Source organism: Salmo trutta, chromosome 3 (genome assembly GCF_901001165.1).
Source record: "Salmo trutta chromosome 3, fSalTru1.1, whole genome shotgun sequence".
In the NCBI taxonomy this organism is placed as follows: domain Eukaryota; kingdom Metazoa; phylum Chordata; class Actinopteri; order Salmoniformes; family Salmonidae; genus Salmo; species Salmo trutta.
In genome coordinates this window covers 27,350,417-27,376,448 of record NC_042959.1, presented here as the reverse complement: position 1 = coordinate 27,376,448, position 26,032 = coordinate 27,350,417, and the positions used below count along the sequence as shown (strand labels likewise).

The 26,032-nt window shown below is 40.2% G+C and overlaps 1 protein-coding gene across 2 annotated transcripts in view; it reads left to right on the top strand.

Moving 5' to 3' along the window:
- Positions 1-11,206, top strand: part of LOC115171459 (complexin-1) — a 59,255-nt gene extending 48,049 nt beyond the window's left edge. For both annotated transcript variants that reach the window (XM_029728292.1, XM_029728284.1), the window contains exon 4: positions 7,299-11,206. In XM_029728292.1, coding sequence (XP_029584152.1) covers positions 7,299-7,496 — 198 coding nt within the window. In that variant the 3' untranslated portion in view covers positions 7,497-11,206. The remainder of the gene's footprint in view (positions 1-7,298) is intronic.
- The last annotated feature ends 14,826 nt before the right edge of the window (positions 11,207-26,032 follow it).

Here is a 26,032-nt window from a genome sequence, read left to right as displayed (position 1 = left end):
TCTGAGGGCATAGCGGTATTTCTTATAAGCGTCCAGATTAGTGTCCCTCTCCTTGAAAGTGGAAGCTCTAGCCTTTAGCTCGGTGAGGATGTTGCCTGTAATCCATAGCTTCTGGTTAAGAAATGTACTTACGGTCACAGTGGGGACGACGCCGTTGATGCACTTATTGATGAAGCCGAAGACTGAGATGGTATACTTCTCAATGCCATTGGATGAATCCCGGAACATATTCCAGTCTGTGCTACAAAACAGTCCTGTAGCATATCATCCGCGTCATCTGACCACTTCTGTATTGAGCGAGTCACTGGTACTTCCTGCTTTAGTATTTGCTTGTAAGCAGGAATCAGAAGGATAGAATTATGGTCAGATTTGGCAAATGGTGGGCGAGGGAAAGCTTTGTATGCATCTCTGTGTGTAGAGTAAAGGTGGTCGACAGTTTTGTTTTTCTCTGGTTACACATGTGAGATGCTGGTAGAAATTAGGTAAAATGGATTTAAGTTTGCCTGCATTAATTTCCCCAGCCACTAGGAGCCCTGCTTCTGGATTAGCATTTTCTTGTTTGCTTATGGCCTTACACAGCTCATTGAGTGTGGCCTTAGTGCCAGCATCAGTTTGTGGTGGGAAATAGACGGCTACGAATATTATCGATGTGAACTCTTGATAGGTATTGTGGTCTACAGCTTATCATGAGGTATTCTACCTCAGGTGAGCAATACCTCAAGACTTTTTTAATATTAGACATTGCGCACCAGCAGTTATTGACAAATAGACACACATCCCTGCCCCTCGTCTTACCAGATGTATCTGCTCTGTCCTGCCGAAAAACGGAGATGCCAGCCAGCTCTATATTATCCGTGTAGTCATTCAGCCAAGTTTCGGTGAAACAAGATTACAGTTTTTAATATATCGTCTTCCCCTCTGCTGAGCACACCAGACCGGATCACAACAAGAGAAGCGCCAATCACACTGATCACCACAGGAGAGAGATGAGATACATAAGGAGCTTCCCCGAATCCTACAATAGCGCAACTCTAGTCTTCGCGTGGATTCGCGGTGGGTAATTACGCTACCGCTGGCACGGAAAAACCCCCGGGATGCTGCCGGATTCCAGATCCTCCCCGAGCCACGGTTGTGCCCCTGAGATAACTGTTTTGTCCACAGACTCCACACAAAAATAACAAACAAAATAACCATGCCCAACGTATTCCAAAGTGGAACACGTCACTAAGCCTAACGGGGGAAAATAAAAGGCTATAGCTCCGGGTAGAAAATGGCAATACCCTACCCAAATCTCCCAATGAGGTATACAGCAGATTGTACTCACCTACTCGGACCAATGTCCCAACAGCAAGTAGAGCAAAAGTTTTCAGCCTGGGCAGGGGCCTGGAAACTAACCAATGTTCCTCTCTCCAAAGCAGCACACAACCAACTATCCACTGCAGTGGCAAGTTTACCAAACAAACAAGCAAAGGCAACCAGTACTGGGCAACTCAAAAAAGCTTTAACAAAAGATGCAAACAAAGCACCTACACCCGATCCCAGGTGTGTCCCATTTCACTGACGACCCTCCCAACTCCGCCCACCGACATCTTATTAACCTGTCTGGGCCAGTGCGTCCCACCCTAATCAACAGCCAGTGGAATCGCGTCGCGCGAAATGCAAAACCTCATAAATGCTATAACTTCAATTTCTCAAACATATGACTATTTTACACCGTTTTATAGATACACCTCTCCTGAATCGAACCACGTTGTCCGATTTCAAAAAGGCTTTACAGCAAAAGCAAAACATTAGATTATGTTAGGAGAGAACCCAGCCAGAAATAATCACACAGCCATTTTCAAAGCAACTAGATGCATCACAAATACCCAAAACACAGCTAAATGCAGCACTAACCTTTGACAATCTTCATCAGATGAGAATCCTAGGACATCATGTTACACAATACATGCATTTTTTGTTCGATAAAGTTCATATTTATATATAAAAACATCATTTTACATCGGCACGTGACATTCAGAAAATATTTTCCCTCAAATGCTTCCGGTGGATCAGCGCTACATTTTACAAAATTACTATTCGAAAACATTGTTAAAATGTAATATTGTCATTCAAAGACTTATAGATTAACATGTCTTGAATGCCACCACTTTGCCAGATTTAAAAAGAACTTTACTGGGAAATCACACTTTGCAATAAACGATGGTATGCCCAGCAAAATAGGCTAGGCTATACATGTTGGAGCCATCTTGGAACGATCAACCATCAAAAATACTATTGTAAATAAAACCTTACCTTTGATTATCTTTATCAGAAAGCACTTCCAGGAATCCCAGGTCCATAACAAATGTAGTTTTGTTCGAAAAAGTTAATTTATGTCCCAATTGTTAGCGCGCTCCGAAGGCTATTGAAAATGTACCGTGGTGAGTCGGACTTGTCGTCACGAATGTACAAAAAAATATATTTAAGTTCGTTCAAACATGTCAAACGTTGTATAACATAAATCTTTAGGGCCTTTTTCAACCAGAGCTTCAATAATATTCCATGGGGACGTTTGCATTGTCTTTCAAAACGTTTCGAAAGGGGAGGGTAGCCATGGGCGGCCGTGTCATAATGGTAAATAGCCCTCCACCTGTGACCACTTTCCACAGCCTCTCTTTCAGTCAGTTTTGATAGTAGGAGACTGAAACCACTTTGTAAAGACTGGGGACATCTAGTGGAAGCATTAGGAAGTGCTAAATGATTCATAAGCCCCTGTGTGTTTCAATGGCAAATGTTTGAAGTGATATCCACACATCAGATTTCAGTTTCCTGTCAGAATTTGTCTCAGGGTTTTGACTGCCATATGTGTTCTTTTATACTCACAGACACCATTCAAACAGTTTTAGAAACTTTAGGGTGTTTTCTATCCAAATCAAACAATTATATGTATATTCTAGTTACTGGGCAGGAGTAGTAACCAGATTAAATCGGGTATGTTTTTTATCCGGCCGTGCAAATACTGCCCCCTATCCCCAACAGGTTTTAAGGAAAACTAGAGCAGAGAGAAAGAATACAGCAGACAAAGTGGGAGGGTCATCACACCATACACCCTCTTAATGGTGCACATACACAATCTATGTCTCAATTTTCTCAAGGCTTAAAAATCCTTCTTTAACCAGTCTTCTCCCCTTCATCTACACTGATTGAAGTGGATTCAACAAGTGACATCAAAGAGCAGGTGTCCTTAATGTTTTGTAAACTCACGTTTTTTGACTGAACTGGGCCTTTAACCTCTCTAGGGCAGGTGGCACCAAATTGTCCCACCTACGTAACAGCCAGTTGAATCCTGTGGCGCGATTTTCAAATACCTTAGAAATGCTATTACTTCAATTTCTCAAACATATGACTATTTTACAGCTATTTAAAGACAAGACTCTCGTTAATCTAACCACACTGTCCGATTTCAAAAAGGCTTTACAACGAAAGCAAAACATTAGATTATGTCAGCAGAGTACCCAGCCAGAAATAATCAGACACCCATTTTTCAAGCTAGCATATAATGTCACAAAAACCCAGAAGACAGCTAAATGCAGCACTAACCTTTGATGATCTTCATCAGATGACACACCTAGGACATTATGTTATACAATACATGCATGTTTTGTTCAATCAAGTTCATATTTATATCAAAAACCAGCTTTTTACATTAGCATGTGACGTTCAGAACTAGCATACCCCCCGCAAACTTCCGGGGAATTTACTAACAATTTACTAAATTACTCACGATAAACGTTCACAAAAAGCATATCAATTATTTTAAGAATTATAGATACAGAACTCCTCTATGCACTCGATATGTCCGATTTTAAAATAGCTTTTTGGTGAAAGCACATTTTGCAATATTCTAAGTACATAGCCCAGCCATCACGGGCTAGCTATTTAGACACCCAGGAAGTTTAGCCTTCACCAAAATCAGATTTACAAAAACCAAAATGTTATTACCTTTGCTGTTCTTCATCAGAATGCACTCCCAGGACTTCTACTTCAATAACAAATGTTGGTTTGGTCCCAAATAATCCATCGTTATATCCAAACAGCAGCGTTTTGTTCGTGCGTTCACGACACTATCCGAAATGGTAAATAAGGGTCACGAGCATGGCGCATTTCGTGACAAAAAAAATTGAAATATTCCATTACCGTACTTCGAAGCATGTCAACCGCTGTTTAAAATCAATTTTTATGCAATTTATCTCGTAAAAAAGCGATAATATTCCGACCGGGAATATGCGTTTAGCTAAATAGAGGGAAAAAAAGAAAGACGGGGGCGACCAGTGCACGCGCCTAATGCCCATTGTCTACTGATTGGCCACTTGACAAAAGCGATCATGTGTTTCAGCCTGGGGCTGCAATGACGACATTCAGCTTTTTCCCGGGCTCTGAGAGCCTATGGGAGCCGTGGGAAGTGTCACGTTACCGCAGAGATCCTTTTTTTTGGAAAGAGATGTCAAAGAAAGCAAATAAATGGTCAGACAGGCCACTTCCTGTAAAGGAATCTCTCAGGTTTTTGCCTGCCATATGAGTTCTGTTATACTCACAGACACCATTCAAACAGTTTTAGAAACTTTAGGGTGTTTTCTATTCATATCTAATAAGTATATGCATATTCTAGTTACTGGGTAGGAGTAGTAACCAGATTAAATCGGGTACGTTTTTTATCCGGCCGTGTAAATACTGCCCCCTAGCCCTAAGAGGCAACACAATAGGTGTGATCAGTCTTCAAACCAGTCTAAAGGTTTCCTTGCTGTATGTAATCTGTAGATGTTACTGTTAGTAAGCGTGGAGTAATGTGTGGAATCATCACCGACTGTCAATTGCTTTGCAAAGAGAGGGGCTAAAGACACAGCGTCTTATTGGCGGCACTGGCACCTAGCTGATCTCACCAGGATTAAGACTTCATCTCCATGTTTCACTCAAGATGTGACTGAGATGCACAAACATCTCTGTTGATCTTCTCCAACATGCACAACCACACTGTTGGCATCAGCAAAATGCTACGGCTCTTCCAGTAACTTCTAGCAAACTTGCGCCGCCTCTATTGTGCCGTTGTGTAAAGCAGTCAGGAATTGTCTTGGAAAATCGAGTGAGTCAGCTTATTTCATTGTTTAAGCCTCGAAGATGAGAGAGTGCTTTTTCTAGCAGGCCTACCATGAAAGAATCATGAACAATTAGCAAATTCACATTGGATCATGAAATATGACCAGTGTGTTAGAAACATGATGTATTTACCTGATTTGTTTGATATTAATAGTTAACGATTATACACTTAACAGAAAGTAGGACATTTCTGTTCTGTTTAATTCTGTGTTTCTATAAAGAGATGGTTTCCACTCTAGCTTCCTGCAGTTAGTCTGGGCGTATGGTCAAATAAATGGGTTTTGCTAGAGATAGCTTGAGCTGACAATGACTTGGGGATTAAAAACCTAAAGCTGGCATTCCATAGACAAGATGTGGTGTGTGTGACCTGAGATAGAGAGAGCCTGGAAGAGTTTAGAACAATCCCTCATTGTCTCATCTTACTGGCATCTGGGAAACTAAGCCAGGTTGTGGGTAAAACAACATCCCATGCAGATAACCAGGAGATAGACCAAGGTGGCTTATGGGAGGGGTGGAACCAGCCCTGACTAAGCATTTTTAGGTCCTATATATGATCTCTATTTTTTCATTATGAGTTAGGCTGCTCGGCCGGTTGACTAGTCTCATTATTGCAATAATTAATCGATATTGAATAAAGATGATTGTTTGAAGAAATAACAAAGTCTCTCACTTGATTAGAATATTCCAAGATACCAGTCTGATGCATTTTAATGAATGTCTTACACACTTTTGATTTGCGTTATCGTGACAAAATTAGCGTTAGAATTTCTATACGCCTCAGATGGTACTGAGAGCACTCCCTGCCTTGCCCCCTTCTGAGTCCCTGTTCACAAACTATATCCTCTCTGTGGCTAAAGCCACGAGATCCATCCTCCTTTAAGATGTTTACTGGCTGAGAATCACATTCATTTCTGCTTGGGAGAGCAGCAAAGTGTCACAGGAGAGTCCGACTCATTTTCCGCTTCCGTGCCCCAGGATGGTCCATCAGTCAGGTAGGCTGTCGGCCCTCACTGTGGCCCTACTCCCCTCCTCAGCTCTGACAGTAACTCACCAGAAGCTCTCTCAGCCAGAGGTCTAATAGAGGCCCAATCCTCCCTTGCATAGTGGGAAGCTCACCTGGCTAATCTCAGAGAAAGTAGTCCTGTTTTGGTCCTACTGTGCAGTATAATGGGCGCTATTGTTGTACATTGTAGATCATGTTATACTGAAAATCACGGGGTGGCTGGAAGCCTAGTGGTTAAGAGCATTGGGCCAGTAACCGAAAGGTTGCTGGTTCAAGTCCCTGAGCCGACTACGTGAAACGTCTGTCGATGTGCCCTTGTGTATGGCACTTAACCCTAATTGCTCTGATAAGAGCATCTGCTAAATTATTTAAATGCATGGTGATTGATTGGTTTATGTATTGATTAATTGTTATTTATTGTCCTGCAAGAGGAAATTATTTCCACTTTCCTTAATGTGTTTTACACTGCTTGCTCAAAGACAGAAGAAGGTTGAGATATTTTGTAACGATAATGGGTACATACACAACCATTGAGATATGTTTCCAGAGGAACACAAAATTCCCCCCCAAAAATGTATCACTTGAAGTATGAAGTGATCCATTATTTCAACCTGAACTGAATGTGTAGGAAAGACAAGTGAAGTTGTTGAAATGATTTTACACTAAAAGGATTTTCCTGCCAATATTCAGCTTAGTATTAAAATAATGACTTTAATTCAAGAACAAATCCACTTGATTTGAATGGAGAGGGGCACAAGGTCTCTATATTACTATGCAAATTGTTAGTATTCAAGGAGGCAGATTGAGTGCCAGATGGCTCAATGCCAAGTAACTGGCACGATGCATCTTGGTGGGTCATATCGAGACAAGTTCATTGCAAGCTCAAGATCTTGGTTGTGCATTCAAAAAAATTCCAGGTGGGGCTATTGCAAGGAGAAAAGGGAGACTAACCCCCCCCCCTTTAATTAACATAAAATCAACCATAACTACCATCTTGTATTGTTATGTGTATTATATTGTCACATTGAGGTGCACAAAACTCTATTAAGACTGAAGAGTGCCACAAAATTGATAGAAAGTACAAAAGTGCATGTGTGATGTGATGTGAAGTTTATATTTGTTCCCTAAAATGGCCGCCTTTGTTTGTTTTCTGTTTCAGTACGGCATCAAGAAGAAGGAGGAGAAGGAAGCCGAGGCCCAGGCTGCTTTGGATCAGGCAGCAGAAGGGAGTCTCACCCGCCCAAAGAAGGCTGTCCCACCTGGCTGCGGAGACGAGGAGGAGGAGGAGGAAAGTATCATGGACACGGTCATGAAATTCCTTCCCGGTCCACTTATGGATATGTTCAATAAAAAGTAACAGTGTTGGCGATATTAGATTGTTAACCTTCCAACACACATAACCAAGACCACCAACCCTTCTCCTTCACCCATACATCCCTGTTCTAAGAGCCCTGGTTGAATCAACGTGTCATAATATTTGTCCTTAACTTAAATTATCTGTGTTACATTGTCTTATTTGGAAGGAAGACCACTGATTGGTGGTACTATGAACCTATGTAGCATCTGCATAGATCCAAAACATTAACTTAAAGACAAATTTGATGTCAGGTTTTCAAGGTGTCCAGGCCTTAGAATGTGATCTGAGATCAACCATAATCCACCCTTTTTGTTTGTAAATAGCCTCTGGTTTAAAATAAATATATGTGATTACCAGAAAATATATTAAGAGTCTAAGCCATAATTTAAACTTTTGAGAAATTCTCCAAATCATATAAAATTTGATTGAATTTTGCTGTTTATTGCTTCTCCATTGAGACTTCATCCATATACTGTTCTCTGTCCCAAGACATTCATAGGTTTTAATGTAAAAAAAAATGATAATGGTAATAGTAACAACGTGGTGAACCAGAAAGAAAATGGACAACTAATTCAACAATAATTTTTTTTCAAGCATGCAGTTGATATATTTTGTGGAGTACAGTACATGTACAAATTCAATTAAATTTGTTATGATTAAGTGAAATACATTAATATTGAGGCAATAACTCTGGTTTTCAATTTTGTTTCAATGACACCACTACTACTATGTACAGTAGGCTATACATAAACATTCTAACTGTTCTTCCTTGAGATGTCCACGATAAAAATGAAAATGCTCAACAATGAACCAAACAACATTGGCAACATTCCTGATGTACCTGTGCTTAGTACAAACCAATAGAGTTGTATGTCTTGTTGCTAACTTTATCTGCTTCGCTCCTATAAAGTAGGACTTGTGGGAATCAAATCCGGCAATTGGACGTAGATGCTTACTCTTCTTATTTCCATGTCTGTAAATATAGATTTACGAGATGTACTCATCATTTTCTCAAGCACAACTATGTTGTGAACACACTTTATGTGAACAGACAGTGACAGTGGTGCAATATACAGTATTGTTCAAGGTTTTCCTGTTAACTAAATGGAGTGCAGTCCTGAATCAGCAAAAACAGACACTCTTCATTGTTATGTGTTGAGCTTAATACGTTTTGTGTGTCAGTGTACAGACACAGCGTTGTCTGACTAGTAACGGCAAAGCATACGAACTCAGTCTGAAGTGTGATGTGGGGAAAGAGGTGGAGGATTGGCTTAATGTAGGGGGTTTGATCGGACAGCATTTGAACCGGTGAGGGTCCTTGTCTCTCAGTGGGATTTGGTTTGTGGTTCTAACATACCGGTAAATTGTGTTCTAAACTTTGCCGAGAATGCAGGACAAGACAGGTATTAGTAATAACTTAAGAGGCATGTATACACCATAGGAAAGAGTTGTCCTCTGCTGAGTTTGTATATATGTTGTCCATTTTGATTCCAGAGGTCAATATGTACATTACCCCAGAAGTTGCTGTGCTTTAGTTCTACCACAGAATAATTTGTTGAAAGTTATTCAAAGTTTATTCTAACTTTATTGAAAGTTATTTCAGAATTTTCAATCAATTTCTTAATTTAAAATGAGTTAAGCTGGACTGTCTGTTTCAAACATTCCAAATATTTAACACATTCCATAAGGCCACTGGCTTCATAGGATCATGGACATCCATATGGCCACTGGCTTCAAAGGATCATGGACATCAAATGACAAATTTGTCGCTAGTATGTGTAAAGAATGCCTTTGATGTTCTTCTCTTACTGTAAGGATTTTTGCTAGAAAATCATTTTTAAGTGTTGAGGTAGATAAAGATTCAACACATGACCAAGTAAATGTCAATAGCTATCTAGCCTGCCATGTACAGAAAAAAAGTCCAACATGTAATCAAAGGGAAATATTCAATGCATTATAGCAGCTAGCTAACTTATAGATTGCTAGGTAACAGATAGCTTGTTAAGCCTTGATTTGGGAGTGAACAAGCTAGTTAGCTAGCTATCGAGCATTTGTCAATAATGCACAATCTGGGATAATAATATTTGCTTGCAAACCAATAAATGTTGAGTACACTAGACAAGTGCCAAGCAGTTAGGCGATGGTATTTGTGAAACTTCCACTGTTTATATCGGCCCAGTGTTGATGCTAGTTATATTCAAGATTAGCCGTTAGAAACCTGCCAGGTGTGATTCTGGGGCCTTACTAATGTAGTAGCAGTGAAATAGAGAAGAAAAATTAGCATGTCGTAAAACCTAGCTACATAGTACGCTCTCAAACTTTCCTGCCAATTGCCTACAATGTTTAAAGCTAGACATATGAAAGCCACAACATTGAGGTCCTTTATAGAGCACATTTATTGAACTTCCTGTGATGTTTATGTACTTGTGAACTGCCTTCAGCCACTTATTTATCAATGTGCTAAAACTTAGCTGAAATGAATGACCAATACTTGTTGGTATTATACAATTACTGCATACTACTTTTCTATTTATTAGTTGTTGGCACATGCATTCATCGACAGCATTCAATTCATCATTGACATGTTTTATTCTATTAAAAACCAAAGAATAGTCTTGTTAGTGATAGAATGTCTCATACTGTCAATTTCTTTATCTCATGTTTTTTCTTTATTTCAAATTCTCAGGTATTTTAGCTTTTCGTTTGTACGTTTTTAATTCATATTTTGTAGTGATCATGTAATGACCACAACTTAGTTAGAAAATGCAGTATTTTGTTGTTAGGGACCAAGCACACCACATCATTCATTTACGAGGATAATGGGTAGATGGCATGGATCTGGTTTGCCCCTTATAAATATTTTATAGAACCAACCCGACAAGGTTTTCCAGCAACTTACAGTTGTCTGAAATCCTGTCAAAGTTCCAGATTTCCTACTTGGAACACATTGTAGAATACTAAACAGTCATGAAAATGCTCAGAAAGAAAAACAATCACCTTCACCTTTCATCTACAAAATGGCATCTCTGCCTATTTGTCATCATCACCTAATCGCAAACAAATGCCACTTATTGAGGAATGGCTGAAAAACAAGTCACATGTCTTAAGGGTTCTTTGTTTGCTATTCTAGTAGACTCCATGCCAGATTACTGTTGATCCACTCTTTCTCACTCTTCAAGTTAAACCATTCTTTCATTTCACCCCTCAATTAACCATCAATATGATAAAAACTGCCTGACAAAAATCCCACTTAAAACATTCCTATGTTGTGACTTGAATGTAACTGTCTGATGTTTCTATCTTTGCATTGTCTTCGACTGTTTCCTCTGTGTTGAGAAGATGCTTATTCTGGTGCAGTTTTCTGTCTGTATCGTTCCTGTTTACGTCCACTGGTGGTTGTACTTCGAGAAATCTGTCTCTTTAGTATTTTTGTATTGTAAAATCTTCTCACCCTTCTCCCTATCTCTCTCTCTCTCTCTCTCTCTCTCTCTCTCTCTCTCTCTCTATTTGTTGACAATTGTGTGCATGCTTATGGTGTGCAATGTACTGTAGGCAAGGTTGTTAAGATAATTGTTTGTGTCTTCTGTGTTGAAAAGCTCCACCTGACAGCCTCCCTGCATGCCATTTCAGGCTGATCTTTTAGTCTCTGTAACATTCCTGCCAAAATGGAATCACCGCACACTCTGAGAATAAAGTGATTTCATATAATTGTTCATCGTCGTGTGTTTCTGATGGCTCACTGTACATTATAATTCTCATAAATTATTCAAAAGCAGTGCAGTGGTATAAACGTAGTTCTGTTATAGGGAAATGAGAAAAGATTTTGTAGGACTGTAGAGATTACTTCCAGAACCGCAATATGAAATCATACTTAGCTAATTTGAGTAAACGCAACGACATTACATGTGCAGACAACAATGTATCAATTGTAACTGTTTCTGTTGCTGACGTTCATTTTTCATCTCAACATGGTTGTTATGCATCTTCACGTTTTCCAATAAATTTTACATCTATTCAATAAAAGTGAAAGGGCTGTGAACAGAATGTACTGTGTCATTCAAAGGGTGATTGGATCTTGTTTCCAAAAGATTTAACTGGTAATTATGTTGCAGGGTGAGTGGTAAAGGGACATTAAAGTAATGCAAATGGTGCTCCTCTCATAATAAAGTCTGTTTGCCATGAGAGGGGCTCTGATATGGGTATCAGCAACCTTTTACACCAAACAAATCCACTAGAAAGTATGCCCAGCAAGGATTATAGACATACTTTTTTTGTATTATGTTAAATGCCATTGCATAGGACACAAACACAGGATTTAAATTAATCGATTACAATGGTGAGACATTTTCCAGCATTTTCACTGGGAGGGAGGAAATGTACTGTTATGCAAGCAGCCTTTGTTTTGATTTTTAATGAACTTTTAAAGGTTGCAGGCATTAGCTCTCTGTTTGTACAGAGTTCTATTCTCACGAAATCTTGGTTTCAAAGATTTCAAACATGAAATCTTTAAAAAGACAAAATTTCATTTTTAGTTATTAATAACAAGTGTTTGTGAGCATTAATTCAAAAATCATTTACTGACAATTTAACACCTTTTTGAACATATTTTCCAAAACAAGTCCTTAAAAATCTCATTACCGCAATGCTCTGAAAACGTCAAGACTATTAGGAAAGCTAATACATTTTCACATTTAAAAAAAATGTATTATTAACAGTCATCCACAGTTACTTTGATTTTGACTGATTTCTCTCATTACCGCAACACCTTCCGAAATCTACAACCTAATATTTTTCATTGAAACCTGACATATTTTCAAAATGATGTGGCATGACTGAAATAACGTAACGTATAGATTAACATTAAAGGAACACCTGTTGCGGTGATGAGACATAGGTTCGGAAATGAGGTTGATGATTTCGGTAATGATAATAAGTATACTAAGACTGAGGTATGGTTAAAAACATAAAATTGAATGTAGAAAATAAATGAGATATTGGCACAATCATGGATTCAAGTTCAATCAATTTCATTTTGCTGTGCTTCAAAAGTACATAACATACATAGGCTAAAAACAGAGAAAACATAAAAACAACACATACAAAATGTTAGAACAGCACATGTCATCGTCACTACACATACTGGCCTGTACAGTGTCCCATTGGGATGATGTTTCTATGACCCCAAGCTGGTGCAGCTTCTTCATCTTGAAGCCAAAGTTTTCATGCGTTTTGCAAGAACATGTTTCTCTGTCTGTGACTCTTGTGTGTGTGTGTGTGTGTGTGTGTGTGTGTGTGTGTGTGTGTGTGTGTGTGTGTGTGTGTGTGTGTGTGTGTGTGTGTGTGTGCGTGTGCGTGTGAGCGCACACGCGTGTATGTGGTGGATGTGTACGCGCGCGTATAAACTTCTTAACACTGTAGGGTATTGACTTCCTATAGACACCGTATGAGGCATAAGCTTCCTATAGACTATACATATGCTAATTACTCTTGCTGTCACCTCTCCAACCCCTAAACTCTCTCTCTCCTTCCTTCTGTACTCTTCCAGCAGTTCTGGTTTGGTGTAAATTTGTTCTCTGAATTTTGTCTGCCTTCGCTAAAGCTTTCTTTTTGTCGCTTGCTGACTGTCTGCAATTAAACAGTACATAAAGCAAAATATCAACAGCTAGTAAATAATATTTAAATTAATAGTTCATTATATATATTTAAAAATATAATCTGTATGATTAAATTCTCATTACCGAAACAGAAGTTCTCTCTACCGCAACTGGCCTTAAATTGCAGCGGTAAGTGAGAATGGTGTTGCGGAGGATGAGGAACCTTAGCATGTTTTGCTAACAATAGAGAAGACATGATGACTAAGCAATTTTTTACTCGTTGTACATAATTTTACTCTGTTTGAATTACAACGTAACATACACTCAGACAGAGCTGGAGGAGTTGCGGTAATGAGAATTTCAGCAGAAAATGCAATAAAATACAAGAATAATTGAAATGAAATGACTCTGTGCAAGGTAGAGAACACTATTATCTTTATTATGATATTTTGTTATATTACTAAATGACATGTTTTATATTTAAAATCATTCCTGCCATGGTATTTTAATGGTTTCATGAGAATGACCCATATAGAGAACAGCAGGCTTTTGATCACTTAGAAATTCTATTTAGTCATTTATCACCTCGCTCAAAAAAGGTCTCCATTTGAGCAGTTGCCATTCCATCCATATCTTCCAATTTAATGGTCTTTGTGCTTCAACGCTCAACCCTCTTATGGGTTTGGAATTCATTAATACAACATTTTTACAGCGACATAAAAAGATGAACACTGAACTCTCTACTACAAAAAACTATAACTCTGCACTGTTGAGGTTTAGCATTTCAATTATAACATTTACAATCCAATGCTTTCTATGGACATTTCACAAGTTGTTTACCGATCAGATTCGATTGATCAAATGTTTTGATTGTTAAAGCAGAATCCTTAGTTGCTACATTACATTTTGGACTTATAAATGAATGATATATACCCATTGATTCTTAAATGATATAACTTATAAATGGCTCATGAGTTTAGTTCAACTGTCGTACCCCATCAGAACCCAAAATATATGTTTGTTTCACTCCAATGTTTGTAAACAAGCTAAATGTAAACAACCACGGTATACCCGCAAAACGTGGTTAAAACTATAATGTTGATATCATGGCTGGTCAGTCCTTGCATCCATAGCCCTGTGTGTATGAATTTGAGAGTAGTTACATTTCTCCAGGCCCATCCCTCAGCTTTTTACCAAAACAGAGGTTGGTTAACTGCTTAGTCATTGTTTCAACTAAGGATTGTAGCTTTAAAAAGTAGCTGATCATACCAACTACATACTGTTAGTTTAATGGTGGGAAAACAGAACCCTCAGCAGTATCTGCGGCAACAGATGTTTCATGGCTGTATGCTCTGCCAGCTATCATGAGGAGATTTCCCTCATATTGACAAGGTTTCTAACATGTCACACGGCTCCTCATTTGGATCAAAGCTGTAAAAAAACAACAGAGATTCACGGCTGACCTTGACAAAACCAGAAATAAAGTTTAAAAAAATGTTTTCAACTCCTCACAATAATGTATTTAATACCGATTTGAGAACTATCCACACTGTTGAGTCCATAAATAACAATTTCTTTCCTTATCACTATTCAGCAAACTGGTCTGTTTAGCACACAGCAGTCTCCATCCACTCCTTAGCCCTGAGGGTATTGCTGCAGGACACAGGGAAATAAATCAATTCCATTAGCATTCCTACTCAGGGGTGGCCTTTTCATACCCAGCTGCCTCCCCAATCTCCAAACACCACTCAGAACCGTGGGGAGCCGGGTCTCTATTGGTGTCCTGCAGACATGCTTAAGTCAATGTCAATTAACTGTTCTCCACTGGGCACTGCAGAAGCCAGCCCACAGAACAGCTCCCAGGCTTCTGCTCAATAGAAAAGGATTTCACTCCTGATGGTGGCCCTAATCTTTCAGGCTTGCCTGGGAATTCTCCCCACTCCAAAGGCAGGGGTTTACCCACAGACTCAAAAACAAGTTGATAGTGAAGCAAAGTTCGTCATTTGTGGAATAACTACATGTTGGCTACATTCAGTTTAGTGTTCCATGTAACAAGGATATTCCCTACAGTATACTGAATAGTAGACGCTCTATATTCTAGTTTGGTCATTCATCTGTGCAATTATTTGGTTTAAGAAGACCATATTAGATGCTCTTTTTGAGTTAGAGAGGAAAACAAAGGAATGTCAGTCGTCAAATATCAACATCTTTGTTCACTCATCAAAGTATCCAAATTGGCCAACAAGATAGGCATAGTGTGCATGGGCACAGATTCTCCTCTGTTTTGCATATTGATTGCATGTCAATGACAGATCGAGGGGAGCACAATTAATTTCAAACCCATCAGACATCCATTTAACTGTCATCAAACGTCCAGGAGACTCTTTCCCCCCGCAACTCTGAGCCGTGAAGCTATACAGGTATCAGTGTGGCCAGGGAAGGCCCAGATTGACAATACCGACAACTCCGTTGACAGGAGATTGGAGCAGCGGCGGCAGCTCAGATGAAGCTATAATGGGCCCAGTTAATGAGTAAAGTAGCCCAGAGACCTTCGCTGTATGAGGGACAGATGTGGGAGTCCTTCTCCATCCACCAGTGAAAGCTATCTGTCGAATTATAGAGCATTTAATTTCAGAGTGGACCCCTGGAGGACTTTCTCGATTTCATTTTGTTAAAAGGAGCAACAAAGGACTAGGAAAGATTAAAAAGTCCTATTTGAGAGATCTTCTGACCTCAATTAGTAAGTGTGTCCCCTCAGTTTTAGGTGCTGGCATAAGATGACGGCAGCACTATCAGGACTATGTCACCCCTTCTATGAAGTGCCTGGCCTGGTTTAGATTTAGATTTATGCATAAAATAACATCCACCATTACTAGACCATGTACACTAGGTGATATTACACCTTACTCCATTTGGAGATGCGGATTACAAACAGGAAGTGATCTTGCGTACGGTGGATTAGAAACATATTCTTCTATAAATCTTTTTACGGTGCTTTTTCTGTTCTCTGCATTAATATAAATTGTTCTTTCTAAATATCGTATCAGAAGACATACTCTCTGTCACATGCATTTAATACTACATGTATGGATATTCAGCTGATATTGTATAGTGCAGCCTCTTTGGCAATCATCTTAGTATCTAGGTAGTATCTAGGGAGTATCTTAAATGCATAGCCAGTATGCTTCGGTTTGACTTATTTTTTCACATCAATTTATCGCTTACAAATATATGCAAATGCAATGTTATGTTGTAGAAGCATTCCATCTGAAATGTGGGTTCACAACCAAGATTGTGTGTATTTTCTGCGGCGAGTTGTATTACCTTTAAACACAGACCAACTAAATATTGCAGTACATTCTCCCAGAGTAAATGTCTTGTCTTTACTTCTCGGAAAGCGGTGCTCGGGACTAAGCTCTGCTGATTTGCAAAATGTAACTGTCAGCCATCTATGGGAGATTTGATAACTGAGGGTAATGCTCTAAACCTGATATCTGAAATTCTACTCTAAAGCAGGGTGGCAGGTAGCCTAGTGGTTAGAGGGTTGGGCTAGTAATCGAAAGGTTGCGAGATTGAATCCCTGAGCTGACAAGGTAAAAATCTGTCTTTCTGCCCCTGTGACAGCCTGTTCCTGGGCTGTCATTGAAAATAAGAATTTCTTCTTAACTGACTTGCCTAGTTAAATTAAGGTAAGGAATGCAAGTGCAGTCAGCAGTCTAAGCAGCATCCTTGTCCACAAAGAAAAGCCTTTGATATTTCATTGCGCAACTGATTGATGAAACATCTGGGCCACTCAGTCCATGTTCCCTGCAACCCTCCATCCACTCACTCTTCCACTTCCACCCACCCAGGCCTAAACCAAAGCATTTTCATTCAATCAGAATACCAATTACTTATTGTTGGGAACCTAATTGCCTCAGATTCAATACAAGACACATAATTTGTTCTGAAGAAGAGACTGGATTTATGCAAAGTTAAATTGTGCCCTATTCAAAGTAAATGAGTAGCTTTGAAATTGAAATTCGGGCTTTTGTTTCAGAAGTTTCCAATGTAATGTCACATCTATAGTTTCTAGTTACAAGACAGCTATTGCAGAGCACATTGCCTTCAAATTTGTCTACCAATCTCTTCAATGGTCTTTGTTTTTTAAGCGTATAATGAGTATATATTATTTATAGTTTAGCTAATTGTGGACATACTTTTAAGGTGCATACGTTAATACTTATCCTGCCTTATATGGCGACAGGTAGCCTAGTGGTTAGAGCATTGGGTCAGTAACCGAAAGGTTGCTGGTTTGAATACCAGATCGGTCAAGGTGAAAAATCTGCCGATGTGTCCTTGAGAAAGGCACCAAACCCTAATTTGCTCCAGAGGCACTGTACTAAAACAACATATTTCACTACACCTATCTGGTGTGACAATTAATCATGTACTATTATACTTTAACAGAATCAACACATTATTTTAGGAAATAATAAAAAAAATGATGCATAGCATACATGTATTGTTATGTAGATTTGATTACATTCATTAATTCAGTAAGTCAGAGAGAGCTGACATTCAGTGAGTCAGCGAGAGCTTACATTCAGTGAGTCAGCGAGAGCTTACATTCAGTGAGTCAGAGAGAGTTGACATTCAGTGAGTCAGCAAGAGTTTACATTCAGTGAGTCAAAGAGAGCATACATTACCTTGGCAATACATTGGCCTAAACACAAACAATTTTCTCAACAGGCACCACAACAGTACTATTTCTCGCCATCCAAATTGATTACAAAAATTGCAACAAAGCAAGAAGAAGAGCACGGGAATACTGTACCAAATTAGAAAGTGAACTCAAATTAAACAGCTGAGTTGACAAGCTTGGGGTAAAGAGGGCATGAAAAACGGGCATGCTCCACTTGTTAACGAGACACCAAATCAGTGGAAGTGAGCAGCATGACTTGAGGATATAGAGAAAAAGAGACAGGAGAAAAGGAAAAGCTTTACAGTCCCACAACCCCCTGGGACCATCAAAGAGCACACACTAGCCTTTATAATAATTTAACTTAAACCCCAGAGCGTACATAACAAGGAACGGGTAGCTTAATATTCCTTAGTGTATTTTTTTTATGGAATGTCCTCGTTCTGAACTCGAGTCTGCTTCTTCTAAAACTTAATTGTCACTGATTTCATAATTCCATTCTCAAGATGGCACTTCGAATGAGGACACACACAAGTGATTCATAAAATGTGACAGTTTTCTGCATGCAATGAAAGTAAATAAAATACAATCGGTTGAACTTGATATACGGTTTGGTCGATAATGTCTGGAGGTAACCATGCAGTTTTACAGTAGAGCTACAGAACACACTTTTGTAAAAAATGATTCGCTAATCAAATATACTTGGTCCTTATTTGTGTGCTATAAGAGAGAGTTATCTATTGTCCCACAAAACCTCCACTATTCCATGGGCTCTATACCAGAGAAACACCTGACCACAGATCACATTCTGTACTGGGGTTGTCTCAGTTTGCTGTAGTGCCATCTGGCCATGTGTAAATTAAGACATCATACTGAGGAGTTAAACTTGGTTGCCTTCCAAACACTCCAACGTTTCTGCAACTACCTCCCCCCTAACAAGCAACGTTTGAAATCGGATCTACCTTCTTGTTGCTTTGAGTCAGTGACTCTTATTGTGGTGTGAAATGTACCATGTACAATTGTACATGCATTTCCCTTGTACAAGTTTCCTGAATACATGAACGTCTGTCCAACACTCAACAACTTCCAGCTATAGTAGCAGTGTACACATAACACACTGCAACACTACTCCCATAATGTACCCCCTTTCACAGAGGCCAGAGGCTAATGCATAGAGATGGCTCTCATGATCTCTACAGTATACAAACAAATACTATAGGCTTATCCAAACGTTGCTGTTTGTCATTCTACTGTACTAGTCTGGTACTGTGTGACATCAGGGCTAAGTCTGCTTCTGTGTGGCATCAGGGCTAAGTCTGGTACTGTGTGACATCAGGGCTAAGTCTGCTTTTGTGTGGTATCAGGGCTAAGTCTGCTTCTGTGTGACATCAGGGCTAAGTCTGCTTTTGTGTGGCATCAGGGCTAAGTCTGGTACTGTGTGACATCAGGGCTAAGTCTGGTACTGTGTGACATCAGGGCTAAGTCTGCTTTTGTGTGGTATCAGGGCTAAGTCTGCTTCTGTGTGACATCAGGGCTAAGTCTGCTTCTGTGTGGCATCAGGGCTAAGTCTGGTACTGTGTGACATCAGGGCTAAGTCTGCTTTTGTGTGGTATCAGGGCTAAGTCTGCTTCTGTGTGACATCAGGGCTAAGTCTGCTACTGTGTGACATCAGGGCTAAGTCTGCTTCTGTGTGACATCAGGGGTAAGTCTGCTTTTGTGTGACATCAGGGCTAAGTCTGCTTCTGTGTGACATCAGGGCTAAGTCTGCTTCTGTGTGGCATCAGGGCTAAGTCTGGTACTGTGTGACATCAGGGCTAAGTCTGCTTCTGTGTGACATCAGGGCTAAGTCTGCTTTTGTGTGACATCAGGGCTAAGTCTGCTTCTGTGTGACATCAGGGCTAAGTCTGCTTTTGTGTGACATCAGGGCTAAGTCTGCTTCTGTGTGACATCAGGGCTAAGTCTGGTACTGTGTGACATCAGGGCTAAGTCTGCGTCTGTGTGACATCAGGGCTAAGACTGCTTCTGTGTGACATCAGGGCTAAGTCTACTTCTGTGTGACATCAGGGCTAAGTCTGCTTTTGTGTGACATCAGGGCTAAGTCTGCTAATGTGTGACATCAGGGCTAAGTACTACTAGTTTTGATTGTGGCCCCTGGAAAATAAACCGATGAAATAAGCACATTTGATATGTAGCACATTTACCAGTCAAACTACATTTCCTGTTATTTTTAGTGTTAGCACAAAATAATATCATACCCCAATAATAGCTAAGAGGATTCAGTCTTATTTATCTTGGTAATGCGGTGAAAAAATGCCTTATTGAACAGAGAGAACACAAAGCATCCCCTGCAAGTGTCTGTCTCTTTATCTCTGCCGTTTAAATTGATTTTTTTGAAAGTTTAGATGAATCTCGCAGTGCACTCGTCTCGTTTGTACCTTCACACCCGGATTCAACATGCTTTTCTGTAGATTAAATCGCAGTGTGTTGCTTGGGGGGGGGGGGGGGGCAATTCATCATGTCGAAGCCCGCTTTGATTGATTCTTGTTTCACAAACACATCACATCCAACCCATCAAAACACATGGGAGATCTGAGCATTTGCATAGATATATTTCTTCACATACATACTGTTAAATAAAATTGCTGATTCATAATATTATTATGTCATTGTCAAAGGATAACTTTTTACTTAAACGCACAGAGGAACAGAATATCAGACAGTAATTCGTTTACGTCAATTAAAGCTAGAATCCTTAATTTAAACAAGAAATAGCTTCCCCGCCTCTGTTTTGCTAAAAAGCTGAGGGGTGGGGCTGGAGAAATGTAACCACTCTCAAATTCAGAAAGAACTATGGATGCAAGGACTGACCATCAAATGTATCATTTTAACCATGTTATGAGGCTATATAGTGTTTGTTTACATTTACTTTGTTTACAAACATTGGAGTAAAACAAGGTTATATTTTAGTTCTGATGGGGTACTGTTATGCTCGTTGATGGAAGGATCGGACCAATGTGCAGCATGATAGGCGTACATTTTAAATGTATTAAATGAACACCGAAACAAAACAAATACAAACGAAAACGTAACGTTCAGTAGGGCATACAGCACAGTACCAAAAACAAGATCCCACAAACTAAGGTGGGAAAAAAGGCTGCCTAAGTATGATCCCCAATCAGAGACAACGATAGACAGCTGCCTCTGATTGGGAACCATACCCGGCCAACAAAGAAATAGAAAAACTAGAATGCCCACCCAAATCACACCCTGACCTAACCAAATAGAGAAATGAAAAGGCTCTCTAAGGTCAGGGCGTGACAGGTACGACAGTTGAACTAAGCTCATGAGGCATTTATAAGTATATTCTTTAAGAATCAATGGCTAAATATCATTAATTTATAAGTCCATGATGTAGCAACTAAGGATTCTAGCTTTAAATCAACCAGCCATCATTTAACTTGTCTCAACACAGGTACGTATCAAGCTTGATTAGTAAACTAATCTGTGGTTCTGATGCTCTCACAATCCTGAAGGATAACCCATATAAACCCTTATAAATATTCAGCTCATCCATGATTATCTTAATTATAATCAAGTGTTAAACACTTATATGTAATTAACACTGCAGGGTGTGTGAATCACAGTGTATCTTAAGCTACAGTATCTACAGTACTGTTCACGTTAACACTGATGAATGAATCTATTTATCAATTGATTAAATGTGAAATACCATTTTACAGGGTTCTCACTGTCTGAACACAGTGGCAACTATGAACAAGGCTATCAGTTTCAAAATGAAATGCCTTGTTTGTCTGTCTTTAGGCCCCAATTCTCTCAATCACAGACAAACTGAACTGCGCGTTCAATTGGAATGTTTTTTTGAAAATGTGCTTTCAATTTGCAATTACCATAGCAACAGCTTGTAGGTTATCAGTTTTAAAACAGTTAACACATCTGATACAGTGTAAAATAAACATTATTGTGAACAGCAGTTTTCCTGGCTTTGAAATGTAGCCTTAGAATGGGAGGCTATCTGTCTAAACCTGTTTCTGTAAGACTGAGTTCACCTGATGCAGAGCAAACCTGATGCATGCATAGTAAACTAAAAATACTTTTACATGCCACTTGAACACTATTGGTTCCCAGTGCACTCTGTCTTTAAAACCTTACAGTAGAGAGTGAGATCACTAGAGCCATGACGCAGGAAGGAGGACAGCCTATGGTGTTCTAGTCTCCCGGGTGGACACTGGAGAGAGCAGATCTTTAAACATTTATGTGACACACACACACACATGCTCGCTGTAGATCACCTTAAAACAAGGCTGAAGGATAAACGAGCTGTCAGACCAAGCCATCACACTCAATAAATCATACCACAATTTACTATTTATCCCACTTCAAAACAGAAAGCTATCAAGATTTTCTGCAGAAAAGACACCATACCTCTAGCAAAAACTTGGTGGCCTCTACATGTTTTACAGTAGATCTCAATATCCCAATATTCTTGAAACACATCAATATTACACTGTAATAGGCACACCAGGAGAACTTACAAAACAAGGTGTAATGCAAAATGTATAGTGCCTTCCTCTCAGTGTGACTTCACAAAACTGCTGGTGATCACATCTATCATTTTTCAGGCCCTGGGTAAAAAACAAATTCATTTTATTTGAATGAAGCGAGCATAGCTGTCTCAGCCATACTGATTAGTTTCCAAATAAATTATCCCTTTTTGGGGGACACTAATCCGGACTCTTATAAGAAATCCAGCAGCGACCTCCGACGAGCCATCAAACAGGCAAAGCGTCAATACAGGACAAAGATCGACTCCTACTGTGCTGGCTCTGACGCTCGTCGGATGTGGCAGGGCTTGCAAACTATCATAGATTACAAAATTATTATTCAATTATTATCACCCCATGGCACTCACATCTGTAGCCATGAAATGTTTTGCAAGGCTGGTCGTGGCACACATCAACACCATCATCCCAGACACCCTGGACCCACTTCAATTCGCATACTGTCCCAACAGATCCACGGATGACGCAATCTCTATTGCACTTTACACTGCCCTCTCCCACCTGGACAAGAGGAACACCTATGTGAGAATTATGTTCATTGACTACAGCTCAGTGTTCCTGGGACTGAACATCTCCCTCTGCAACTGGATCCTGGACTTCCTGACGGGTCTCCCCCAGATGGTGAGGGTCGTCAACAACACATTAGCAAACCTGACCCTCAACACGGGGGCCCCACAGAGGTGTGTGCTTAGTCCCCTCCTGTACTCCCTGTTCACCCACGACTGTGTGGCCGCGCACGACTCCAACACCATCATTAACTTTGCTGACGACACGGCGGGGGTAGGCCTGATCACCGACAACGATGAGACTGCCTGTAGAGAGGAGGTCAGTGACCTGGCAGTGTGATGTCAGGACAACAACCTCTCCCTCAACGTCAGCAAGACAAAGGAGCTGATCGTGGACTATAGGAAACAGTGAGCCGAGCACGCCCCCATCCACATCGACGGGGCTATAGTGGAGCGGGTCGAGAGCTTCAAGTTCCATGGTCCACACGCACCAACAAAGTCGTGAAGAAGTCACGACAACGACTCTTGCCCCTCTTCCCCCGCACCATTGAGAGAATCTTAACTGGCTGTATCAACTGCTTGGCATCCGACTGCAAGGCGCTACAGAGGCTAGTGCTTACGGCCCAGTACATCACTGGGGCCGAGCTCCCTGCCATCAAGGACCTCTATACCAGGCGGTGTCAGAGGAAGGCCCAAAAAATTATCAGACTCCAGCCACCCAAGTAATAGACTGTCCTCTCTGCTATTGCACGGAAACTGGTACTGATGCACACAGTCTGGAACCAACAGGACCCTAAACAGCTTCTACCCCCAAGCCATAAGACTGCTAAGTAGTTAACCAAATAGCTACATGCACAATCTGCATTGACCATCTTTGCCCTTTTTTGACTCATCACATACGCTGCTGCTACTGTTTATTATCTATCCTGTTGCCTAGTCACTTTACTTCTACCTATATGTACATACTGTATCTACCTCAATTACCTCGTACCCTTGCACATCGACTCGGTGCTGGTACCCTGTGGATATAGCCAAGTTATCATTACTCATTGTGTATTTATTCTTTGTGTTAATATTTTTCGATATTTTTCTCTCTGCATTGTAGCAAAGGGCCCATTAAGAAAGCATTTCACTGTTAGTCTACACTTGTTGCTTACGAAGCATGTGACAAATAACATTTGATTTGATTTGAATCTCTCTGCATCTGCCTCTAGGCTCTGAGCAATCGCCACATTCCAATGCACCATGGTTAGCCGTCATTGCAGACATTACATGATTTGATTACCATAGGAAAAGATCTGCATGATGCGAGAGGTGCTGAACCACTGAAAGTCCAACTGTGAGAAAACCTGTCGACATACTGTACCTCCGACAAGACTCCACAATCTCATTAATTTACCATCTCTGTGCGCCATGGAGATTTGAGATATTCAAGTTTTCTTGTCTGACAGCTGACAATGTTTCTCCCTTCAATGAAGAAAGGAATTTCCTGTGCAGGAGAAACAGTTTTTGTCTGCAGAAAAGTGAGAGGAGAAATGTGTTACTCATGTTTCAGGGCTGAGAAAACATGCTTGGTGATCTGGTAGTTTTTAAACATCATTACCACATTAATCAACATTATTAATATATCACAACATACAATGCATTCGGAAAGTATTCAGACCCCTTGACTTTTTCCACATTTTGTTACATTACAGCCTTATTCTAAAATATATTAAATAAAAAAATTCCCTCGTCAATCTAAACACAAAACCCCAGAAATGACAAAGCAAAAACAGTTTTTTAGATGCACAGTTGGCAGTGGATGTCAGAGTAAAAACCAAGCCATGAGGTCGAAGGAATTGTCAGTAGAGCTCCGAGACAGGATTGTGTCAATGCACAGATCTGGGGAAGGGTACCAAAAAATGGACTCCATCATTCTTAAATGGAAGAAGTTTGGAACCACCAAGAGAAGCGCATTGGTCAGGGAGGTGACCAAGAACCCAATGGTCATTCTGACAGAGCTCCAGAGTTCCTCTGTGGAAATGGGAGAATCTTCCAGAAGGACAATCATCTCTGCAGCACTCCACCAATCAGGCATTTATGATAGAGTGGCCAGACGGAAGCCACTCCTCAATAAAAGATACATGACAGCCCGCTTGGAGTTTGCCAAAAGGCACCTAAAGGACTCTCAGACCATGAGAAACAAGATTCTCTGGTCTGATGAAACCAGTATTGAACACTTTGGCCTGAATGCCAAGCGTCACGTCTGAAGGAAACATGGCATCATCGCTATGGTGAAGCATGGTGGTGGCTGCATCATGCTGGGGGGATGTTTTTCAGCGGCAGGGACTGGGAGTCTAGTCAGGATTGATGGAAAGATGAATGGAGCAAAGTACGGAGAGATCCTTGATGAAAACCTGCTCCAGAGTGCTCAGGACCTCAGACTGGGGTGAAGGTTCACCTTCCCAACAGGACAACAACCCTAAGCACACAGCCAAGACAATGCAAGAGTGGCTTCGTGACAAGTATCTAAATGTCCTTGAGTGGCCCATCCAGAGCCCGGACTTGAGCCCAATCGAACATCTCTGGAGAGACCTGAAAATAGCAGGGCAGCGACGCTCCCATTCAACCTGACAGAGCTTGAGAGGATCTGCGGAGATGAATGGAAGAAACTCCCCAAATACAGGTGTGCCAAGATGTAGCGTCATACCCAAAAATACTTAAGGCTGTAATCGCTGCCAAAGGTGCTTCAACAAAGTACTGAGTAAAGGGTCTGAATACTTAAGTAAATGTGATATTTAAGTTTTTTAAAAACCTGTTTTTGCTTTGTCATTATGGGGTATTGTCTGTAGATTGATGAGGAAAAAAACAAATGTAATCAATTTTAGAATAAAGCTGTAACGTAACAAAATGTGGAAAAAGTCAAGGGGTCTGAATACTTTCCGAATGCACTGTTTAACTTACATTTTTTAGCATTTGTGAGGTGAATTGATGGTGAGAAACAAGCCCTCAGACTCAGAATGATTGTGCATGCTAACACCACACTAACAAGCAGAGACACACAAAAGGGTCACTCAATTCCTTGCCACAAAATTCGACTGCACAGCTCAAACGACTGTTTACTTATCGAACAATCCATTGAACCATGCTGTTGAATATGTCATCTTCAAAGAACAAAATAATAAACAAAACA